General features: G+C 38.0%; 2 protein-coding genes across 6 annotated transcripts in view; one reads left to right on the forward strand and one right to left on the reverse strand.

The window, feature by feature from the left end:
* Positions 1 to 719: 719 nt before the first annotated feature.
* slc6a1l (solute carrier family 6 member 1, like) lies at positions 720 to 15,594 on the forward strand. Of its 3 annotated transcripts, XM_017414823.3 has the most exons (15): positions 720 to 4,041; positions 5,791 to 6,176; positions 6,719 to 6,850; positions 7,026 to 7,126; positions 7,568 to 7,677; positions 8,378 to 8,510; positions 9,596 to 9,730; positions 9,802 to 9,905; positions 9,986 to 10,110; positions 10,237 to 10,349; positions 12,140 to 12,271; positions 12,460 to 12,562; positions 12,759 to 12,859; positions 13,670 to 13,837; positions 14,090 to 15,594. In XM_017414823.3, exons 2-15 carry the CDS (start codon positions 5,936 to 5,938, stop codon positions 14,183 to 14,185), a joined length of 1,794 nt encoding a protein of 597 aa, XP_017270312.1. In that variant the 5' UTR covers positions 720 to 4,041; positions 5,791 to 5,935; the 3' UTR covers positions 14,186 to 15,594. The 3 variants fall into 3 exon arrangements, with proteins under 3 accessions (XP_017270312.1, XP_037837264.1, XP_037837265.1); XM_037981336.1 differs by having other exon boundaries at positions 720 to 6,176; XM_037981337.1 differs by lacking the exons at positions 720 to 4,041; positions 5,791 to 6,176 and adding an exon at positions 7,278 to 7,331 and having other exon boundaries at positions 6,196 to 6,850; positions 14,090 to 15,592.
* A 578-nt stretch (positions 15,595 to 16,172) lies between these two features.
* The window catches only part of iqsec3a (IQ motif and Sec7 domain ArfGEF 3a), a 76,990-nt gene continuing 73,758 nt past the window's right edge, over positions 16,173 to 19,404 (reverse strand). For 2 of the 3 annotated variants that reach the window (XM_017414817.2, XM_037981335.1), the window contains one exon: positions 16,173 to 19,380. In XM_017414817.2, the coding sequence (XP_017270306.1) occupies positions 18,805 to 19,380 (576 nt within the window). In that variant the 3' untranslated portion in view covers positions 16,173 to 18,804. The remainder of the gene's footprint in view (positions 19,381 to 19,404) is intronic. The other variant, XM_017414816.2, reaches the window with a different exon arrangement.

The following is a 19,404-nucleotide window of genomic DNA, read 5'->3' on the forward strand; positions in this document are numbered from 1 at the left end:
CATCTAAATATAGAACACAACAATCGGTGAAAATGAAGGCTAGTAGGACAATAACTGAAGTCAGCAAACAGGCTGTAGTTTCTTGTTTCACCCCAAAGAAGTCACAGATTTCCTGCTAAAATAAAAAATAAAGAGCATCAGTTTAAAATCAGTATGATAGTATGAGATATTGAGCTAAGACATCATTCCTACTGCCTTTCCTGTCAGAGTTTTAGACTAAGAATATCTGGTGTTGAGATTGAGTTGTAGACAAAATGACAGTCAAATCTTGTAAATGATGTGATGATGTTATGATTTTATGCACATTGTGAGACATTACACTCAGAGTATGTGTTGTGAATGAGTCTCAGCTACTACCACTGTTAGCTCAATATCTGTAAAACTGACTGAGTTATAACCATTTTTATGTTTGATAATATGGATTACCTGTGGTGGCCATCCTGTCCTGTATTGGCTGTTAAAGCTAATCAGTTGTAGATGTGCATCTGATGATTACTTCCTGGAAGTTTCCTTAAAACTTGTTCTGTGGTTCATGAGACATTTTGCTAACAGAAAAACAGCGTTGAGGCTGACAGTCAATGCTAAAGTTTTAGGCAAACATCTTGCACAATGAGTAGCACTTGGAGTATGTGTTGTGACTGTCTCTCAGCTACAAACACATCAAGTTTTAGCTTTATATCTGTAAAACCCACTAAATTATAGCTGTTTTGTGCTTTCTAAAGTCAGTTGGCTGTGGCAACCATTTTGAATTGTGTTTTTCCAAATGTTAGGCAGTTGTAGAGGGCAGTTCACTGATTATTTCCTAGAAGTTTCATTCGTCTGTCCAGTGTTTCATGAGATTTTGGCCTACAGACAAACAATGTTGACTCCAAATAGTTATTGGCAAAATTTTAAATGAAGATCTTGTGCAATCTGTTTAAGCTCAGGATACGTGTTCAATATTAGTTTCATTTACCTCCACACCAACATTTAGGTCAGTAACTATAAAATGGAATGACTGATGGCTATTTATGTTTTTAAGGTAAGGTGGTTGTGGCAGCCATCTTGAATTGTGGTGAAATGAGTTTCCTATTAGTATGGTTACTTCTAACAAAAGTTAAAAAGTGACATAAGTTACAGGAAAACATCATACTTTGTATAATCTCTAAAGCAGCCAGAATATCATATAGTTTGTTGTAGATATTGTTAATGCAGGACATTTGTTGAAGCCATTTTCTTGTCTCCTCGCCAAAAAACATCCTGAGTCAGACATTTTAAATCAGCTTTATGAGATTATCACAAATTAATGAGAAGTTCCAGCCCTGGCAAATGAAGCACCTTCAGAAGGTCAACATGGAGACAACTGCCTATGAAACAGAAATTTTATATAGTTCAATATGAATTATTATAAGGTATTTCTTTTTCCAGAACATGTCCTCCTGAATACATCCAGTATCTGTGAAGGACGTTTAAATGCAGTCATTTGATCACAAAGGTAAAAGCTGCTTCACGTTTTTTTTACTCAGGTTTTGTTAAAGTGCCTTGATGTCATTCATTTCTGGTCACACAGAAGAAAAAGACTTCATGTAAAGCTGAAACATTTGAGGCGTTTGCAATAATGAAATGTGACTCAGAGGTAAAGGAAGGAGATCACATTGTGCTTCAGAAGCAGGGTGCTGGTAAATCTCCAGGGTTTGACTTTTTTAGCTAAGGAGAAACTTTAAATTCACACATCAAAGAAACTGTAAATGCAGACATTTCAATGTCCACTGTCATTTCTTTTATCTGATGTTCTTTGTCTTCTACTTTTTGTTTATTGGAACTGCTCCTCTTGGTGTCTTGCAGCCATTTTCCCATTTCTTTATATCTTTTTCTATCCATTTTTCCGCTTATCTTCACAAGAAGCACATCGACTTTTCCCATTTTTAACTCGCTATCTTTTCATTCTGCCTACGAACCAATATCTATATCTTTCCTCCTCGCTTTCTGCAGAGATTGCTCATCTTTTTACAATCTCTCCCTCTCATTAACACAATCATTCCTGCTCTGGTGTGCACTTTGCCCCTCGTTTGTCCTTAACCTGTGGAAATGTATGCGGTAAGCACCATCCTACTGCAATATGGAATGAAAATATTAGTAATATTAGCCGCCTCTCTGTGCATGCCAATCGCCTCTGGGTGTTCCTTGCTATATAATAGCCCCCGCATCGATTCACAGACCACAAGGTGTGCTGTGAATTAAAGACTGCTTGGAAAAAGGCCTCGAAGACAGCAGTGTTAATATTATTAATATTATTTTTTTTTATTTTTCTAAATGACTTATAAGTTATCTAAAAGTGTTTCATTACACCAGAGCCACAAGAAGGTTTTTCACTTGATGTGTTTGTGCTATGGAAGGACGTTTCTTTTTATTTGGTTTCAGATTAGACTGCAATTTTATTTTGAAAAGACTCGACCGAGCATTGAAATGCTGGAAAATAGCGCTTCTGTGCAGGGCTCTAATCTTTGCTAAAGGCAGTTGTTTTTAATCCCAGTTAAACTCGGTCATTAAAAAAAAAATCATTAAAAGAATTAAGAGAAAATATAACCAAATTTATAGTTTTTGTAACTCCGAGCGCAAACCAAACTTGTTTTCATGACATTCTGTCCACCATCTAGCCTCTGTCGCCCACATAATTGCTCCCTATTATTCTTGGCGGTGGACGCTCTGGAAGCATAATTAGGCTGCATAGATTGTGGGATGCTGTAAACAAGTTGATGAAAACCAGCTTTGACAACTCCAATCCTGCCCAGTTATCATCACTCGGGTCCACACGGAGAACAAACCTTGTCAAAGATTACTATGAATCTTCCTCTGACAGGAGCATTTATAGCCACGAGTGTAATTATGTCCATAATATCAATTTAATCTTTCACTTTTGAAACCCCACCAACGGTTCTCTTCCGTCAGGAAAACAATGGGGAATGTGGTAATATTTATTAACTTTTAAAATTGGCTTTAGGTAGAATATTTGATTTTGATAGAATATATGATGCTAAAGAAGCCTAGAAGGTTACCTACCTGAAGAAATTAGAGTATTGTATCTAATTCTGGTAAAATTAGCAAGACAATTTTTTTGAAAGACTAAAATAACTAAAAGCTAAAGTACTCAGCATCTCTACATCCACTATATTGGTATATTTTAAATATTTGCTTTTACATTAAGGTTTGAATGACAATAATCATCTAACAGCATAATATTATCCTTTACTGGCATTACACATTTCTGACTGCAGATGTTGTAAACATGAACTGACTACTCCATCAAAAAACGTGTTGCTTTATTCTACCTACAGTAAAAATCATTTGGTTGTTACATAAATAAGTTTTTTTGGAAGCTTGATCAATTTGAGTATGATATCTTAAATTATCATCTATCTTGTTTTGCCATGCGTTGATCTGAGTGTTAATAAAAGGTGAGCATCGGGTCACTTCATGCGTTGATTTTGTCATGGTCAGATACAGGCCTGACCTCATTTGAGCTCCTACATTTCCAAAGCCTCTGCCAGCAGCCATCGCTGCTTTCATTTTCCAAAAGCTCCACGAGCTCTTTCACTGATCGGGCCCTTCTGTGTAAAGAAATACCATGGTAACACGGCTGGCAGGAGCTGAGTGCAGCCATCGCAACAAACACCAGTGCACAGATTCACACACACTCGCAGCTACTGCTGCAAGAGTTCCCCCACCAGAGCTGGGCAATTGATGTTCTGCATCCCCCGAGGGCCGCAGGGCTTCGGCAGTCAGATCTGAGCTGTAATCAAAGTGGACAAGTCGAACTTTATTATCAAACACTCGATAAGAGCTGCAGGATCAGCCAGCTGCGAAAGGCAGCACACATGAGAGAGAGTTTTAATACCCTAACAGGGCATCAGATATACTGTGACTTCAGCTGGGCCTTAAGGACTGACACGAAGCTTTACTGGTTTTTATTTCGATGTTAAACTGAGCATTTGAAACGTTCCATGCTGCTGGTGTGAAGACGGGAGGCTGATGACTTGACAAGAGGGCCTGGAAATCTTTCAGGTAGGATCAATGGAGTTTCACCTTCTGCATAATTAATTTGATCATGTCTGTCATTGAGCTACAGCAATGACAAGTTAACACTGTGTCAGGGGAGGGTGTTCTCTCTTTTTAAAGTTGATTTAAATGTTGGAGAGAACTTTTCTTTTGTTGCCAATGAAAGCTTGAAAACTCTCTTCTGTCAAAAGCTGCAAATTTGATTTTGAATCACATTGGATGTTTTGCTCAAAGGGAATCCTCAATGTGTTTGTTTTTGAGGCAAACACCTGTTTTCCCCCAATAGAGAACAATTTTTCAGATCATTTCATGGTATTCTGCCCAACTGCAGCTTTTTACAGTGTTGAAGACTTTCCCTACAAGTTAATTTGATCATTTAAAAAAATTATTGCATAAAGTTTACAGCAAACTTTGCCTATACTTTGTTGCTTGTGAGCATAATTTTGGCAGTTGTAAAGGCTCTTCAGAGCGACATGTTGCAGCTGAACATAGTTATAATGTTGTTTAGAAGTTTATAAATTCAACACACCAGTCTAATGTGGATAATAATAAGGGATGGCATTAGCTAAATCATGGTTCAGCAGAGAATAGCTTCCAGCAGATGTACAAATCAGCAAGCGATCTGTAATTAACCTCGATTTAAAAAAGCAAGCTGACAAATTTTAGGTCAGTCAATATTTGCAAACATAAAAAAAAATCAGTGCTCAGACTGCTGTAATGTAAGAGCTGTTGTTATATCACAGGAAATGTAAATGCACTGATTTCCTATAGCAGAACTAAACTCCTTATTGGTTAAAAGCAGATACTCATTGACTATAATGTGTAAGCAGGACAGACAGGTGATGATAACATTATAGGTTCTGATTTATTTAAAAGCACATAATAGATATACTATGTTTCTTCCATATGTTTTATCTCTTTTAGCATGAACTTTCTATGAACTTGACTGCATAGACCAGATGTAAAAGTAAAGCAGAAGATGTTTTAGTGGTGATATAGATGGTTTCAAGAATGCCTCTGATTCGGCCATCTGCCTGCTCACATCAGAGCGACAGGACATCAGGGATCCTGTAGCTTGTGACACCACGCCAACACAAAGCACTGTAGAAAAAAGGAAAGAAAGTTCTTGCATGTTCCTGCATGTGCTTGCCCGATTTATTTTTTAACTGTATGTCAATTTGAGTACAGTTGAGTACATGGGTTGTGCTCGTGAAAAATTTGCTGAATCTTCTCTGCCAATGCCGGACAACTTATTCCGCTGTTGACTTTTGTTTGATTTTGTTTATTGGATTGGATAATGGAAGTCCAAAGAATCAAGACATATTGGAAATTTAACAATACATTCATTTAACAAACAGGGACCTCAGCAGCGTGTAGATGAACCATACACAGCCACAATCCTCTTTAGCTTTCTGTTAGCTTGTTTTATATCAGTAAATTATTGTGCAATCTTAGAGTGGACAACATTTCATCTTGAAGTCAGTTTGACCTTTCAGATAAAAAGATATATTATCTTTTGAAAAAATATATATATTATAGGTCAGACTTTATCTCATTTTCTTCTCTCTAATTCATATTTCCTGTGCAGAAACTGATTTTACGATGATTTCATTGATTTCAAAGGTAACTTTTAATGTTAGCTTAAAGAATAAGATTTTAAAAAACATTAAAAATAATTAAACTGTAAAATGTAAACAAACAATCAAAAAATGAACAAAAAGTACAAAACTTACTCATATCTGGCTGTATTTGCAGCCCTCTTTTTACATCGACTGCCAGCACATTACTTTGACTCTGTCAAAGATCTGGGGCCCAGTGCAGGACGCTCAGCCAGGCATCAACACAGACATCCCAGGTTGTGAGGACAAACAGGCTTTCGGACCACCAAAGTGGTCCCGCGATGGGGAAGACTGGGCAGAGTACAGTGGACTTGAACTCCCCATCAGAGGTCAAACAAGCCGTCCCCTCTGAGGAACTGGATCCTGCGGCACCCCCTGCGGATGAAACAAAGAAAAAGGAGGCTCTACCTGACAGGGGAAGCTGGAAGGGGAAGTTTGATTTCCTGCTGTCATGTGTGGGATACGCCATCGGGTTAGGAAACGTCTGGAGGTTTCCTTATCTATGTGGCAAGAATGGTGGAGGTAAGTAAAATCAGACTGACAGAGACAAGAAATATGTATTTGGCTAATTATGTTGTTTGTATTTATTGTGATAACCAGTTAGGATGGATTTCACTACAATAATGCACATTTTCCCTTTAGGCCAAAAATAATTTAGTTTTTATTTTTTTATTTTATTTTTTTTCTTGTGTAAAAGATAATTTGATCAATCACCCTTTAAGAATGGATTTTATAGAAATAAGGTGAGTATGAATGCATTTACTTTTTAAATGGAGGCCTTTTTCCATCAGTAGTAAAAGCTTCCTATCAACAAGTAGAAGATGTGTCTGCTGAATTTGAATCATCCAATAACTGAATAAGACTCTTCCACCAGCTTTAATCAGAAAATACCAAGAACTCTTTAGCCAGGAGCCGAAGTTTAACAAACTAAAGGAGTTTGTTTCAGCCCAAAATATTTTCAGGCGTATAAAATATTAAAAAATGGACCAATAGCCCACTGCATTAATTTATCTACATTATTGTAGGACTTATAACTATGAATATATTAATTTTTCACATGTCAGGTGCTTTCCTGATCCCATACTTCATGACCCTGGTGTTTGCTGGGATACCGCTCTTTTTCCTGGAGACAGCTCTGGGACAGTTTACCTCAGTGGGTGGACTGGGGGTGTGGAAACTCATCCCCATGATGAAAGGTAATAATAAAGTGTTTAAGTCTGTGCAGAATTAATTAAAAACAAGATGAGATTTCTCATGGACATCATCCCACTTGACACTGGATTCTCTCTCCGTGACTTTACACTTTATATACATGCAAAATGTATCATCCTACATCAGATGTATCAGTCTACATCTCGTCCTTCACTCCAGGTGTTGGTCTGGCCGCAGTCGTCCTCTCCTTTTGGTTAAACATCTACTACATCATCATCATCGCTTGGGCTCTCTACTACTTGTTCAACTCCTTCAGTTCGGTATGTTTGTTTTATCTCAGCAGATACTGGTTTTATTGCTCTGTTCTGTCTTTGCTTTGCATTCATCTTTAAGTGACTACATGCATCAAAAAAAAGCCAGACGGCAGGAACATAAAAGTTTACTGCCATGAATCTTAAATATGTATCGCAGGAATGAAAAATGTTTCACTGCTGTTTGACGTCTTCAACTGAAGGTCGAAAGCAGGTAGTCCTTTAAATATCATTTCTTCTGCTGAATGGTTTGCCTTCCCTTGTCTGTCTCCTGCGTTCTGAATAGTCTCTGTAATGTTTGCAGCTGTTGTGTCAAATAAAACTGGTGAGTGAAAAGTCAGGGGCATACATGGTAAACTGAAAAAAAAAATCAAATAAAAGCAGCAAATTTATGTAAGTTTTGTCTTTTATTTTAAGAAATAACTCTGTTTCATCATGGTCTGTGTGCAGGAGCTTCCTTGGCAGAGCTGTGATAACTACTGGAACACAGAGGACTGTTTCTCCAACTACAGCCTGACAGACACCACCAACATGACCAGTGCTGTCACTGAGTTCTGGGAGTAAGTCAGTAAGACCCAAGCCCACCCTGTGCTGTAACATGTAAAACTATTGGTGCATTTGTTTGTCTAAAGCAGGGGTCACCGACAAAGTTTGCTCAGGGGCCAGAATTTTTCTGAGCAGACCACGTGGAAGCTGGTCTTTAATGCAAGAAATACACAAAATAGTGTGAAGCATAACAGCTGTCAAACCTGAAGCTAAGAGGTTAATATTTAAGGAAAAATGCAATTCTCCCCATCAATCAAACATGTATTTTAGCATTAGGGTTTATACACAACATTTGCTGGCAATCAGTACAAGTGAGGCTTTTTCTTGAAACTAAAGATAAATTGAAGAAAACTGTTTTTTCTACACTTTAGAAAACAATGTATAGCAACATAATTCTAACGTGTTATTAAAATACAAATCAACAGTTTATCTTCACTTAATTACATTCAAAGAAGAATCACATGAACATAAACAGCCTTTAGAGTGAGAAAATTGACGTCCTGCATCAGATTGTGCACCATTTGTTATAAATAAGCTGTCAAACTGATAAAATCTCAGGAAGACTTAGTTTAACCCTCACATAGATTGTTAAATTAAAACATTACAGAACTAATGTAGGCCTATTTTTTGTTTGCTTTAAAATAATAATAATTAAAATAAACATGACTGCTGGGTTAGATTGCTTGTATTCAGCGTGTAGGTGTGTTTCTACAGACGTAACATGCACCAGCTGACCAGTGGTCTGGAGGAGCCAGGAGAGCTACGCTGGCCGTTAGTGGGCACCCTGGCTCTGTCATGGATCCTTGTCTACTTCTCCATCTGGAAAGGAGTGGAGTGGACGGGAAAGGTCAGATTCTCTGTAAAAGGTTTCTTCCTCTGTATTTTTATTGTTTCTTTTGATTCAGACAGGTTTGCTTTCGGGTCTGCTGTATTTGTCTGTAGCAAGAGATGAAAAAGGGTGGTTTATAAAAACTGGATTCATATTAATCATTTATCAGCCTTCAGCTGGGAACACCATCAAGAATGCCAGGTTTAATTTTGACTGTCTCTCTGTATAAATAGATCAAACCCCTTTAAGATTCTTTGACTAGGGGGGATTTTATTAATCCAATATGATATGTAAAATTAAATCTCCCCTTCAACAATACGCTCAGGTGAAAATATGACTAAATTTATTTTTAGGTCTTCACAATATGTCAGAAATGTGTTGTCAGTGCAATATCAGAGTGCACAATAGCAGTATTGCAAAGGATTGCAATAGGCTGCAGAGACAAACTGACAATGGTACATTTATGACAACCAGATGGACCAACATTGCCCTAGATAGTGGCTGAACCGCTGAAGCACATGAAGAGGGTTGTGAGCATCATGATGACAGAAGAAAAAGAAAATGTGGGTTTATCACAATATTGTTATTGCAATATTCAGCAGTAATATTGGAATTGCATGCTTTCCTAATACCGTGCAGCCCTAATTGTTCATTTTATTCAAAATAGCTTGGTGATTTAAATGCATGTATAAAACAGTTAAAATAAAGAGAAGAATCACATCACCCTGCCTGCAGCCTGGAATTTCACATTACAGCATGTTGAAGCAAAGTATATGAGCAGAAACACATTTACACATTTACTGCTTGGGATAATTGGATTTTAATGTGAGGCATCTGAGAGAAGTGAGGAAAAAATGGATCCCCCCCTTGGCTCTGGTGTTGATGGACATTACCAATTAGGCATAATCATTATGCTCCAGAACCCCGAGCTACATCCAGCAGCTTCTCAGGAAAATAAAAAAAAGTCATGGATTTGTTTTAAAAACTGAATCTTTTTGAGTTTAGTTCTTCATTAAGGATGACTCGCTTATAGTTATGAGTGTGATTTGAATTATTTTTCATATTTGCTAAGCACAAAAACACTTTTTTCTCTCTTCCTTCAGGTAGTTTATTTCTCTGCCACTTATCCGTACTTCATGCTGTTCATCCTGTTTTGCCGAGGGGTCACGCTTCCCGGAGCCATAGACGGGATCCTCTTCTACATCACTCCAGACTTCAATAAGCTCGTCCGATCTGAGGTACGGTCTCTCCCCACATCTCGCCACAAACACTGGGACGTGCTGTACCAAAGCGATGTTCTATTTCAAAGGTGTGGCTGGACGCAGCAACTCAGATCTTCTTCTCTTACGGGTTGGGCCTGGGCTCGCTCATTGCACTGGGAAGCTACAACACTTACAACAATGATGTCTACAAGTAGGAACAGATATCCTCTTTAATAACACACCTTTTTTCCCCCCTTTTTCTAACTTCCTCTTTTGATGCCATCTCCTCAGGGACTCTGTTATTGTGTGCTGCATCAACTCCTGCACCAGCATGTTTGCTGGATTGGTCATCTTCTCTATTGTAGGCTTCATGTCTTACATCACAAAGAAACCTGTGCAGGAACTGGCAGCTTCAGGTATATTAAGCTTTAGTTTTTTTTATTATTAATTTGTTTTTTTAAATTATTTATGCATATACAGTTTAGGTTGCTACCATACAATGTCACGAGATAAGGCATTTCTGATATAATTTTTGTGCATAGGTCCAGGTTTGGCCTTTTTAGCCTATCCTCAGGCGGTCACCCAGCTCCCCATGTCTTCTCTGTGGGCCATCCTGTTTTTCTCGATGCTCATGATGCTCGGCTTGGACAGTCAGGTACCAACAATCAGAATGCAATACTTGCAATTACGTGGCTTTGACAAAAGATGGATACACCAAAGTCAGTTTGTAAGTCTTGAGTAGTACCGTTAACAGGTGGAAAAACTTGGAGAAAAAAGGTTTTCTCCTTTTTTCCCAAGATTTTCTGTCATTTGATTTTAACAACCCTGCAACCAATTCACAGCTTTCACATGCATTAAAACTAAACATAAAAAACTTAAATAACAATAACTCAGTGGCCTATTAGGATCATCCAAGGAGAGCTGCACGCAGATGAAAACTTGTGTCTAATAGTACTGCAACTGTACTACAGTATTCCTGGCACACTGACTGCACATTAGCCAGGAAGATACAATAAGTTGTTAGATGTAACTGCAGTTCAATGACCATGCACATAGTCTCATTTTAAGAAGAGTATAGGGAGATGTTCACCATTACCACGACAGTTATCATTTATTATTGAAACATAAGTCTGCAAGTACACACAGATAATCTCTTCTTCTGCTTCTTTAAGATGCTTTTCCTTGCTTTGCCAGCACAAAAGCTCTCCCCATTTCAATACTAACCCGTGCGTGCAGTAACACAACAGGGCTGTGCCTGTCTGTGCATGCCGATGCACAAACCTTGAATTGAAATCATTGCAGTCATAAACGGAAGGTATAGCAACCACAATGTTACAGTCATTACTTTTTCATCTTCTTCCTCAAGGTTAAAATGAAATCGAATATGGCATAATTAAACAAAATTATGTATCAACATTTGCACAGCATCTCTTATTAGTTTGAAGTATTGCCTCTAATATATAGAAGATCATATCTCAAAACAAAAAGATTTGGAGTCTAAGTCCTACATGTGATAACAGTAGGCTGCATAAAAATAGTGTTGCCCTAGATTTAAAGATTACAACAATGAGGCAGGTGTGCTACCTTAGGCTAACAACCTCAGCATAATGGGGAAAACAGACTACAGCAATATAAACTTGTCAGCTGCTGTTTAAATTTGAAAGGAGCTCTTATGAGAAACAACTCAGGATTGTGGAGCCTGCTCTTCAACACCATACTGAGAGGATAAAATCTCGCTACTTAAAACCGTGAGCAGGAGAAACTTTCAAATTAAGTCTGTGGTGATTTGGCTTTTTTCTAGGTTTTGTTTTTGTTTTATTTTGATTTTAGTTCTTTGGTTTTTGTTTTGTTTGGTTGTACTTTTCGTTTTTGTCTCATGTTCATGTTCATGTTCATTTTCACTCTCCCCCAGTCATTCACTTCTCTGTCAGACACGCCCATCTTCACCTGTCCCGACTCAGCAATCAGTCCACCTGTTCCCACTCACCTCGTTATCCCCAGTCTTTAAAACCCGGTCATTTCTCTCCATACCTCGCTGGTCCATTGTCTAAGGTTTGTTTGATGTCTCTCGTTGTCATTAGTTACTGGTTGTTTGTTTCTGTCCTGCTTGTTTCCCGGTCCTGTCCATGTTAGTTTTTAGTTTGTTCTTTATTTGTTTTGCTGCCACGTCAGCTTTTGTTTTGTTTTTCCTTATTTAATAAATTAGTTTATTTCTCTTGCCATGAGTCTGCGCTCTGGGTTCTTTTCTGTGTCATCCGATCACGGCAAAGTCTTGATTTGACAAAATCCTTCTGCTACACTTTCTTTTTGTTGCTTAAAACCTTTTTTTTAACTTTATTTTATTGATGTGAATATTATTATGAAGAAGAAAATTGCAGTTTTCTCAAAATCAGAACAATACTACATTGTGATACGTTTTTCTTTGTAACTCTCTTTTTTTGTTAGTTTTGCACAGTGGAAGGTTTCATCACAGCCCTCGTGGATGAATATCCCCTGGTGCTGAGGAAGAGGAAGAAGGTCTTCATCCTCATTGTTTGCTTCATCTCCTTCATCATTGGATTCTCCAATATCACTCAGGTGGTCTATATTCTGTTTTTATTGTTTTTGTGAGCATGTACCTAACAACAATAAACGAGAACCTTCTTTTGTGTGTGATAAAACAACCTCTCTACCAACTGCAGTGTAAAATCATGCTGTAAAACATTTTAAATAAAGCGATGTGTTAAGATTCAGCCTCGGTTTGTGTGTTTGTTGAAATCTCTCAGGGTGGTCTGTATGTCTTCAAGCTGTTTGATTACTACTCTGCCAGTGGGATGTGTCTTCTCTTCCTCGTCTTCTTTGAAACAATTTCCATATCCTGGTTTTATGGTAGGAAAGCTATTTTTGATGTATTTTTCCCCATTGAAATCAAAAATTGTAAAATGAAAGTAAACAAGTTAAGCAACCAGATTTCCCTGAATGTTGTAGCTGTCCAACAGGAAATTACATCTCAGACATTGCCAGAATTTGTCCATTTGGGTTTTGGTCTTTATTTTACTTTTCTTATCTTCATGTTTGTCCACAGGAGCTGAAAGATTTTACAAGAACATTGAGGACATGATTGGCTATCGGCCATGTGTCTGGTGGAAGCTTTGTTGGCTGTTCTTCACACCTCTGATCTGCCTGGTGCGAGGAAAATGATTGTTGTTTTAACCTCTGTAACAAATTCATCTCAGGAATACATTTAGTTATTCTTGATAAAGTTTCCTTCTCCCTTGAGAAGATCAATACCTCTATCAAAATGAAGGCGCAAAGCGTTACATGATTGATGTAAGAACTGAATTTGTTGCTTTTGCGACATGAGATGATTTATCCTATCTCATCTTTAAGTTTATTAGAGAATATCAATAGCAAAAGATTAAAATAAGTGTCTGAACACAAGGAAAGTAATACTCTCTTGATCTGCATGCATTTAAATGAATGAGTTTGAAGATAAAATTCAGTCAAACTTGGCTGAAAAGGGATTATTCAGTCACACTGTAGGTTCTCCTCACATAGATCATTTGAAGACCACCCATATCTGCCCCAAAAGATCCAGTCATCACTAAAATATGCAAGACAAGAGTATGACTGGTTCATAATACTTCATAATGTCATCAATTAGAAATTCCAGCTCAATTATCCTGCATTTGTTTTATTGTCTCATTGATTTCTTAAACAACACCTTTCCCTGTTATGCAGGCTTCACTGTTTATATGCAGCAGAGTTTTTTATTTGAAACCTTTGGACAAACAGGCCTACTACTACCATCTTTTAACCCTCCTAAAGCCCTCAAAAGAGAGAAAGCTAGAGGGACGGTTAGAAGCCTTTGTCACTTTGGGTCAATTTGACCCGAAGGCTACAGGAGGGTTAAGGCTGTTAATTGTCAGAGAGGTTGTTTTTTTACATTGTTCATCAACCACGATGCATTCTAAAAATTCTCATGTTTATTTGTAGGGGGTGTTCACCTTTAGTGCCATCGAGATGACCCCTCTGACCCTTGGAAAGTACGTGTACCCACTTTGGGGCCAAGTCGTGGGATGGTTTATGGCTTTGGCTTCAATGGTACTTATCCCAGGCTATGTCATCTACATGTTCTGCACTACCAAGGGCAGCATCAAACAGGTACATCCTCCTGCAAATCTTATTGTTGCAGGTAAAATTCTGCTGATAGATTTTGTAGAATATATGCAACTTTTATGAAAAACTGAGGCTGAAAGAATAAATTTATCATTTTTTTCCCCCTCTGGTTTTCCTTCATTGTTTAAACAAGTAATAGTATTTTCTATTTATGTTCATCCAATCTGAACTGACCTTCAAAATGACCTGTTTAGAGTTTTAGTTCAGAGGCTGACACTCTCTCTTTGCCATCACCAGCGCTGGCGAAGGATGACCACCTCCCAGGAGGATGAGAAACCATCGGAGTCTGAAGAATTCACACACACAGGAAGCATGGGGGAAGCGCCTGTCTAGCCAAGATTGCTCAGGTTAAAATGATCTGACTGCCAGGACTTAATGTGGTCTGTGGGGAAAAATCTGACAAATGAGCAACTGAAGTCTGCAAAGAAAAAAGTACTTCACTTGTTTGACTCCAGCCCACATTGTGGTGAGAAACTTTTGATAAATGTAGGAGACATTTCCTTTGACAGTAAAGACCACAGACTGAATGTAACTGTAAATCTTCACTACTCATGTAAATCTTGACAATTGAACACAGTCACCGCGTTTGTTTATGAGCTTCCCATTAATGTCCTAAAGATTGTTGTACAGGTGAAATAATGTGGTGAATTTGAAGCATGAAACTAGAATTAATCAAAATGATTTAAGCCTTCATTTCCAAATGCTTTTATGTTAAAATTAGTATAATATTCGTGTTTTTTTAGATTCATGCTTTTAGCTCTGAATTATGTATATGAAATAATTTTCATGGCAACATGTTTATGACATTAGAAAACTGTACAAATTAATGTATTAAAATTGCTAAAATGTAAATTTTGGAAAATAAAAACAAAACTATGCACCTCTAAAGCACTTCATAACAAGTTCAGCAGTGATATTTAGATCATTTTAAAGATTTTGTTTGGCTTAACATGTAAAATGTTATCCAGTTATATGGCACAGTAAATGGATTTAAATGTAGAATTGTAAACATATATGTAACATGAAGTAATTATAGGTCTGCAAAGATATAGGTATACCATTATAAGGACATTTTCAATGGAGAACACACACACCCCACACAGTTCTTCTGTGTGTGTTTAATCCATGCTTTTTTGTTTTATGTGTAATTACCTGCTTTTGAGTCCCTAAGTATTTAACTGTTGGTTTTGTGTCTTTTTTCAACCTGAAAAGTGTGTTTTGCAGCTCAAATCAGCATAATCATACTGTACTTTAAACAAATACACCAATCACATAAAGTATGCAAGCCATTTCTCCTCATCAGTTTGGGCAAAAACTTTCTGTGAATGGACCAAAATCACAAATCCTCCATCAATTTATTTACACAGCAGTCACGGACCTAATCATGTTTGCGGGCTGTAAAGTCTACGGCACTTTACAATGGTTACCTTTTCTGCTGGATTTAAAATCTTGGAGATGCATAGTTTTATATTATGAGATGTACATAGGCACTAAGAGAAACCTCAGTTTTCATGTTGGTAAATAAAAATAAATAAATTATGCAACGTGACGCCATGCTCTGTTGTCAATAAGTTGCATTGTGACAAGGAATTTACTCACTTAATTAAAATTGTTCAATAATTTTCTGAAAAGTTGCATTGTACCAGATGTAAACAGTATGATGATTCATTCATCCTCCATTTGAATCCTTCTCTTCAGCATTTATTCAAGCTCAGGAAGCAACACTGCATAAAAAAGAAGCCCTATCAAGCAATACTGAAAAGTGTACCCTTTTTTTTTTTCTCCTGATGGGACTATTATTCACAAAATAAACATCATGGTCTGTTAAACAAGATGCAAAACTAAGATTGAGACTAACAGAGAAGTGAAGCCATTTCCTTCACCTACTAATAAACCTTTTTAAAAAAAAAACAAAAACAAAAATAACCTAATTAATATTAAATACATAATAGCCAAAGCTGTCATGTTATTTATTGGTGTTTAAGGTACCAATTTTAACCATCTGGTTTGACACAATGTCAATCTTTTTGGTACCCAAAATTAATTTAGTTGGACAATAAGATGAAGCTAGAAAATGCTACCTGAAAGACTTTTTAAGGATAACATTTGTTAAATAGAGGATATTTTTGAAGAACCATCAAATCAATGATCAGTAGAAATTAATTTTTGACAGTCTTTTGGAGACAAAAACAATTATGAAGTCCAAAATTGACTTCCAAATTCCACGATTTTGATTTCGACTAAACTTTGTGTAAAATCCAGTTAAGTTTCTGAATAACTTTAAAATGTTGAATCCAATAACTGAGGCAGAACATTGAAGTGAATTGACTTAAATCATCTTTAATTGCATGTTGATATACTATAAAGAGAAATAGAGAGGGATTCGAAGCCAACTGAGGGAAAAGATGGTTAGACTCAGTTTCCACTGGTTTATCCTTAAATATGACCAACTTGTATATATTCTTTTAGATCTTTCTGTATGAGTATGAGCAAACACAGTGTTGGAAAACCCAACAAGATTATGACGCTGGTACGGCAGAGCCCTTTTGGAAATATCTTCATGAAAGGTTCCTTAACATTTGCTACACTTCCAAAATGCTACATTGGTTCTCTCTCAAATCCAACATTCAGTGTGGCTCATGTTTATTGCACACACATATCCCATCTGTTCCCCAAAATGCTTATTGTTCAAACTGTGCTACTAAAAACAAAAGGGTTGTAAAATACAGAGGCAAAAACTAATTTAACAGGAGAGTGCTTTGTCGTGAGGCACTGAAACACACTTGCCAAAAGATCCATCACAAACCCAATTTTGTCCAAAAAAAAAAAAAAAAAAATCTTAATTTTTCCTCTGACATATCATTCATGCCCAGTAATTTCAAGCCTTTTTGGAATCAGGCTCCAATACATTTTCAAACAAATGTCATGCATGAAAACAAATCCATCACATTATATCCTAAAGTTGATTTAAACAAACAAATGAGCAACCATACAATCATCATCAATGAATGTATAATTCATAATATCAGTTTTAATCTGCTGAAACTCATTCCATGACCTTCAAAAGTTTGTTTCGAGCTGGTAAAATGTATAAAAACTATTCATCAGAGCTGTTCATTCATTATGAAAGCACTAATTCTAATTGCGTTATGCAACGACAAAAGCAATCATTGAGATGAACGCAGTGGAGATGATTTATTTAGTGGGGAATTTGGACGAACAGGTCGTACTCATCACCTCTGCCTACCAGAACACGAGACTGCCAACTCAGTTTTTCTTCTTTCACAAGGTGAAATCCAAAGTGGTGGAAAGGACAGGAAAGAAGAGATAGAGACCTTCCCTCATTGGCTGCTTGATTATAAACCAACAAATCAGACAGATGGAGGTCAGATGGGAGCAGATTTAACCCAACATCCATTCCACAGTACCTGGTGGGTAGTGTGTTTAAAAGATGGACGCGTTCGGGTTGGGGCAGCCGCTGACCTACTTCAGCGTGAACGACGTGTGACTGGGCGATAACAATTTGAAAAGGCTGAAGGTAGCTTGCTTGTCCTTTCTGACACCGCTCAATGTGGTATTTACAATCTAAGCTGAGGTGAAACAGAAAGAGATCAGATAGTGCATTCATTTTTTTGTTCCATTCTTAAGATAGCAGGGTGGCCAACAGCACAAAGAATACCATGAATGCCAGCATTTGCAATAAAAGCTGCGTGTATTTTTTTGCCTTTTTGAAAATGTCAGTCTGAAAGGTTATGACGAAGGAAAAAAACAGTCACGAGGATCCAAGACAAAAACCTGGGAGTTGTAGGGACACACAGTATAGGGACCACACACAATGGTGACACAAAGACAAATTAAAATAAACACAGATTTTAACATTTAACAGCTGTTGCTGAAGCATTATCACATGAATTCATGTGGTATTTCCTGAAAAAAGCGCTTGACAAAGTGCAGATGACAGCACAGGGTGTTGTACATATATTACACATGAATGCCAAACCAGTCAAGTTGTAGACGCTCAAACAACTTCAAAATATGAAAACAGCTTCCTCTCAATCCACAGATAAGTTATCGAACATGAAGAGTTAGTTTGACTTGTGTTATCGTTCCCTGTAGATTAATCTGTGGTGACAACGGAGCGCGATTGTTCTCAGATGATACAGAGCGACAACACAAAAGAAAAATGACTAAAAACACAGCTTTTGCGCAGGATGGCATTTTGCTTATTTTAGTCTTAGAGGAGCAGAGGGGAAGAAAAGGCCCTCCATCACATAAATAAATTAGCAACTGTGCAAATGGTAGATAGCTTGTTTTGCTATTTATTTTTTGAACCCCTTGAGGAAGAGGTTTGAACAGACTACTACTCAAAGCAAATGGTTATTTTTTTTCCTCTTCTTTCAGCCCTAGCATTCAGTCAAGTGCAAAGAAGTCATTGTTGAGTGGAGGCATATGTATTTTTGGCACATGTTTTCTGTCAGCTATACACGCAGGTGCACATAGAGCACAAGAGGCATGAGGTCTGGGACAATAAAAGCAAACAGAAGCAGAAGGTGTTTATCCATCGCTGGAAAATTTCAAAAAGTCTAAGGAGTTTCTTTGTGGTCGAGTGTTGGAACTACAAGAAATCCGTCCACAAAGCGAACACTGTACTTGTAGTTTTTCTTTTCTCTTTAGCAAGAGATGAAACTGACAAAAAGTTATAGAAATTTGTTAAAACTACATAATATTTCAAAATACATGAGGAGTCAAGTAAAACATTATATATGCACTTTGTTTCTTCTAACCTGTTTTAAAACCTTTGTTTTAGTTTATCTTTTACTTAAATATATGCATATAAGTAATTTTTTTATTATAGCTCTTTCATTTGTGTATATCATATTTACATGACGTAAAATATTCAGAAGGGGAGTTTATGTGGAAGTCTGATCTGCATCTGAGGGAGCGAGATTTATTTACACCATGCTCCGAGAGCCACTTGCAGTCCGGTGTAAAGTGAGGCGGGGGTCTGGAGGTATGTACTGGTGTGGGTGGTTGTACGGTGGTGGTGGGGGAGGCAGCGGGGGCTGGTGGCCGTCGTGGAAGCCGTCTGGAGAGCGGACAGGGGTGGACATGGCGGACTGACTGAGCTGATGGAGGCTGTGGTGATGGTGGTGGTGCTGGTAATGGTGGTGGGTGGGCGTCTGGCTGAGGAAGGCCTCCACGCGTCCATGGCTGCTGTTGTCAAGCATGATGACTTTGACGATCTGCTGACACTGGATGAGCGCCTCGGGCCGCAGATCGGCCATGCTGGAGGCGGTTTGGGGCTGCTGCTGCTGCTGCTGCAGGATGGGGAAATGGTGGGAGGGGGTGCTCGCAGCCGACTGCAGCTGCAAGTGCTGAGGTGGAGGTGCCAGCCCTTGTGTTAACCCCTGGGGCCCCTGCTGGAAAAGCAGCTCGCCCCGGTTGTTAAGAAGGCCCACGCTCTCGGCGCTCCGAGCCGTGCTGCTGTTGCTGAGCTGGTACGTCTGAAGCCTGTTGTGAATTGACACCTAGTTTAGAAAACAGCCAAGAGA

Source organism: Kryptolebias marmoratus, linkage group LG18 (genome assembly GCF_001649575.2).
Source record: "Kryptolebias marmoratus isolate JLee-2015 linkage group LG18, ASM164957v2, whole genome shotgun sequence".
Classification (NCBI taxonomy): domain Eukaryota; kingdom Metazoa; phylum Chordata; class Actinopteri; order Cyprinodontiformes; family Rivulidae; genus Kryptolebias; species Kryptolebias marmoratus.

Coding starts and splice junctions, on each gene's coding strand:
- slc6a1l (XM_037981336.1), top strand. CDS start 5,936: ATGGGGAAGACTGGGCAGAGTACAGTGGACTTGAACTCCCCATCAGAG. Junction 12,272..12,459: donor GATTCTCCAATATCACTCAG/GTGGTCTATATT, acceptor GAAATCTCTCAG/GGTGGTCTGTATGTCTTCAA. Junction 12,563..12,758: donor TTCCATATCCTGGTTTTATG/GTAGGAAAGCTA, acceptor GTTTGTCCACAG/GAGCTGAAAGATTTTACAAG.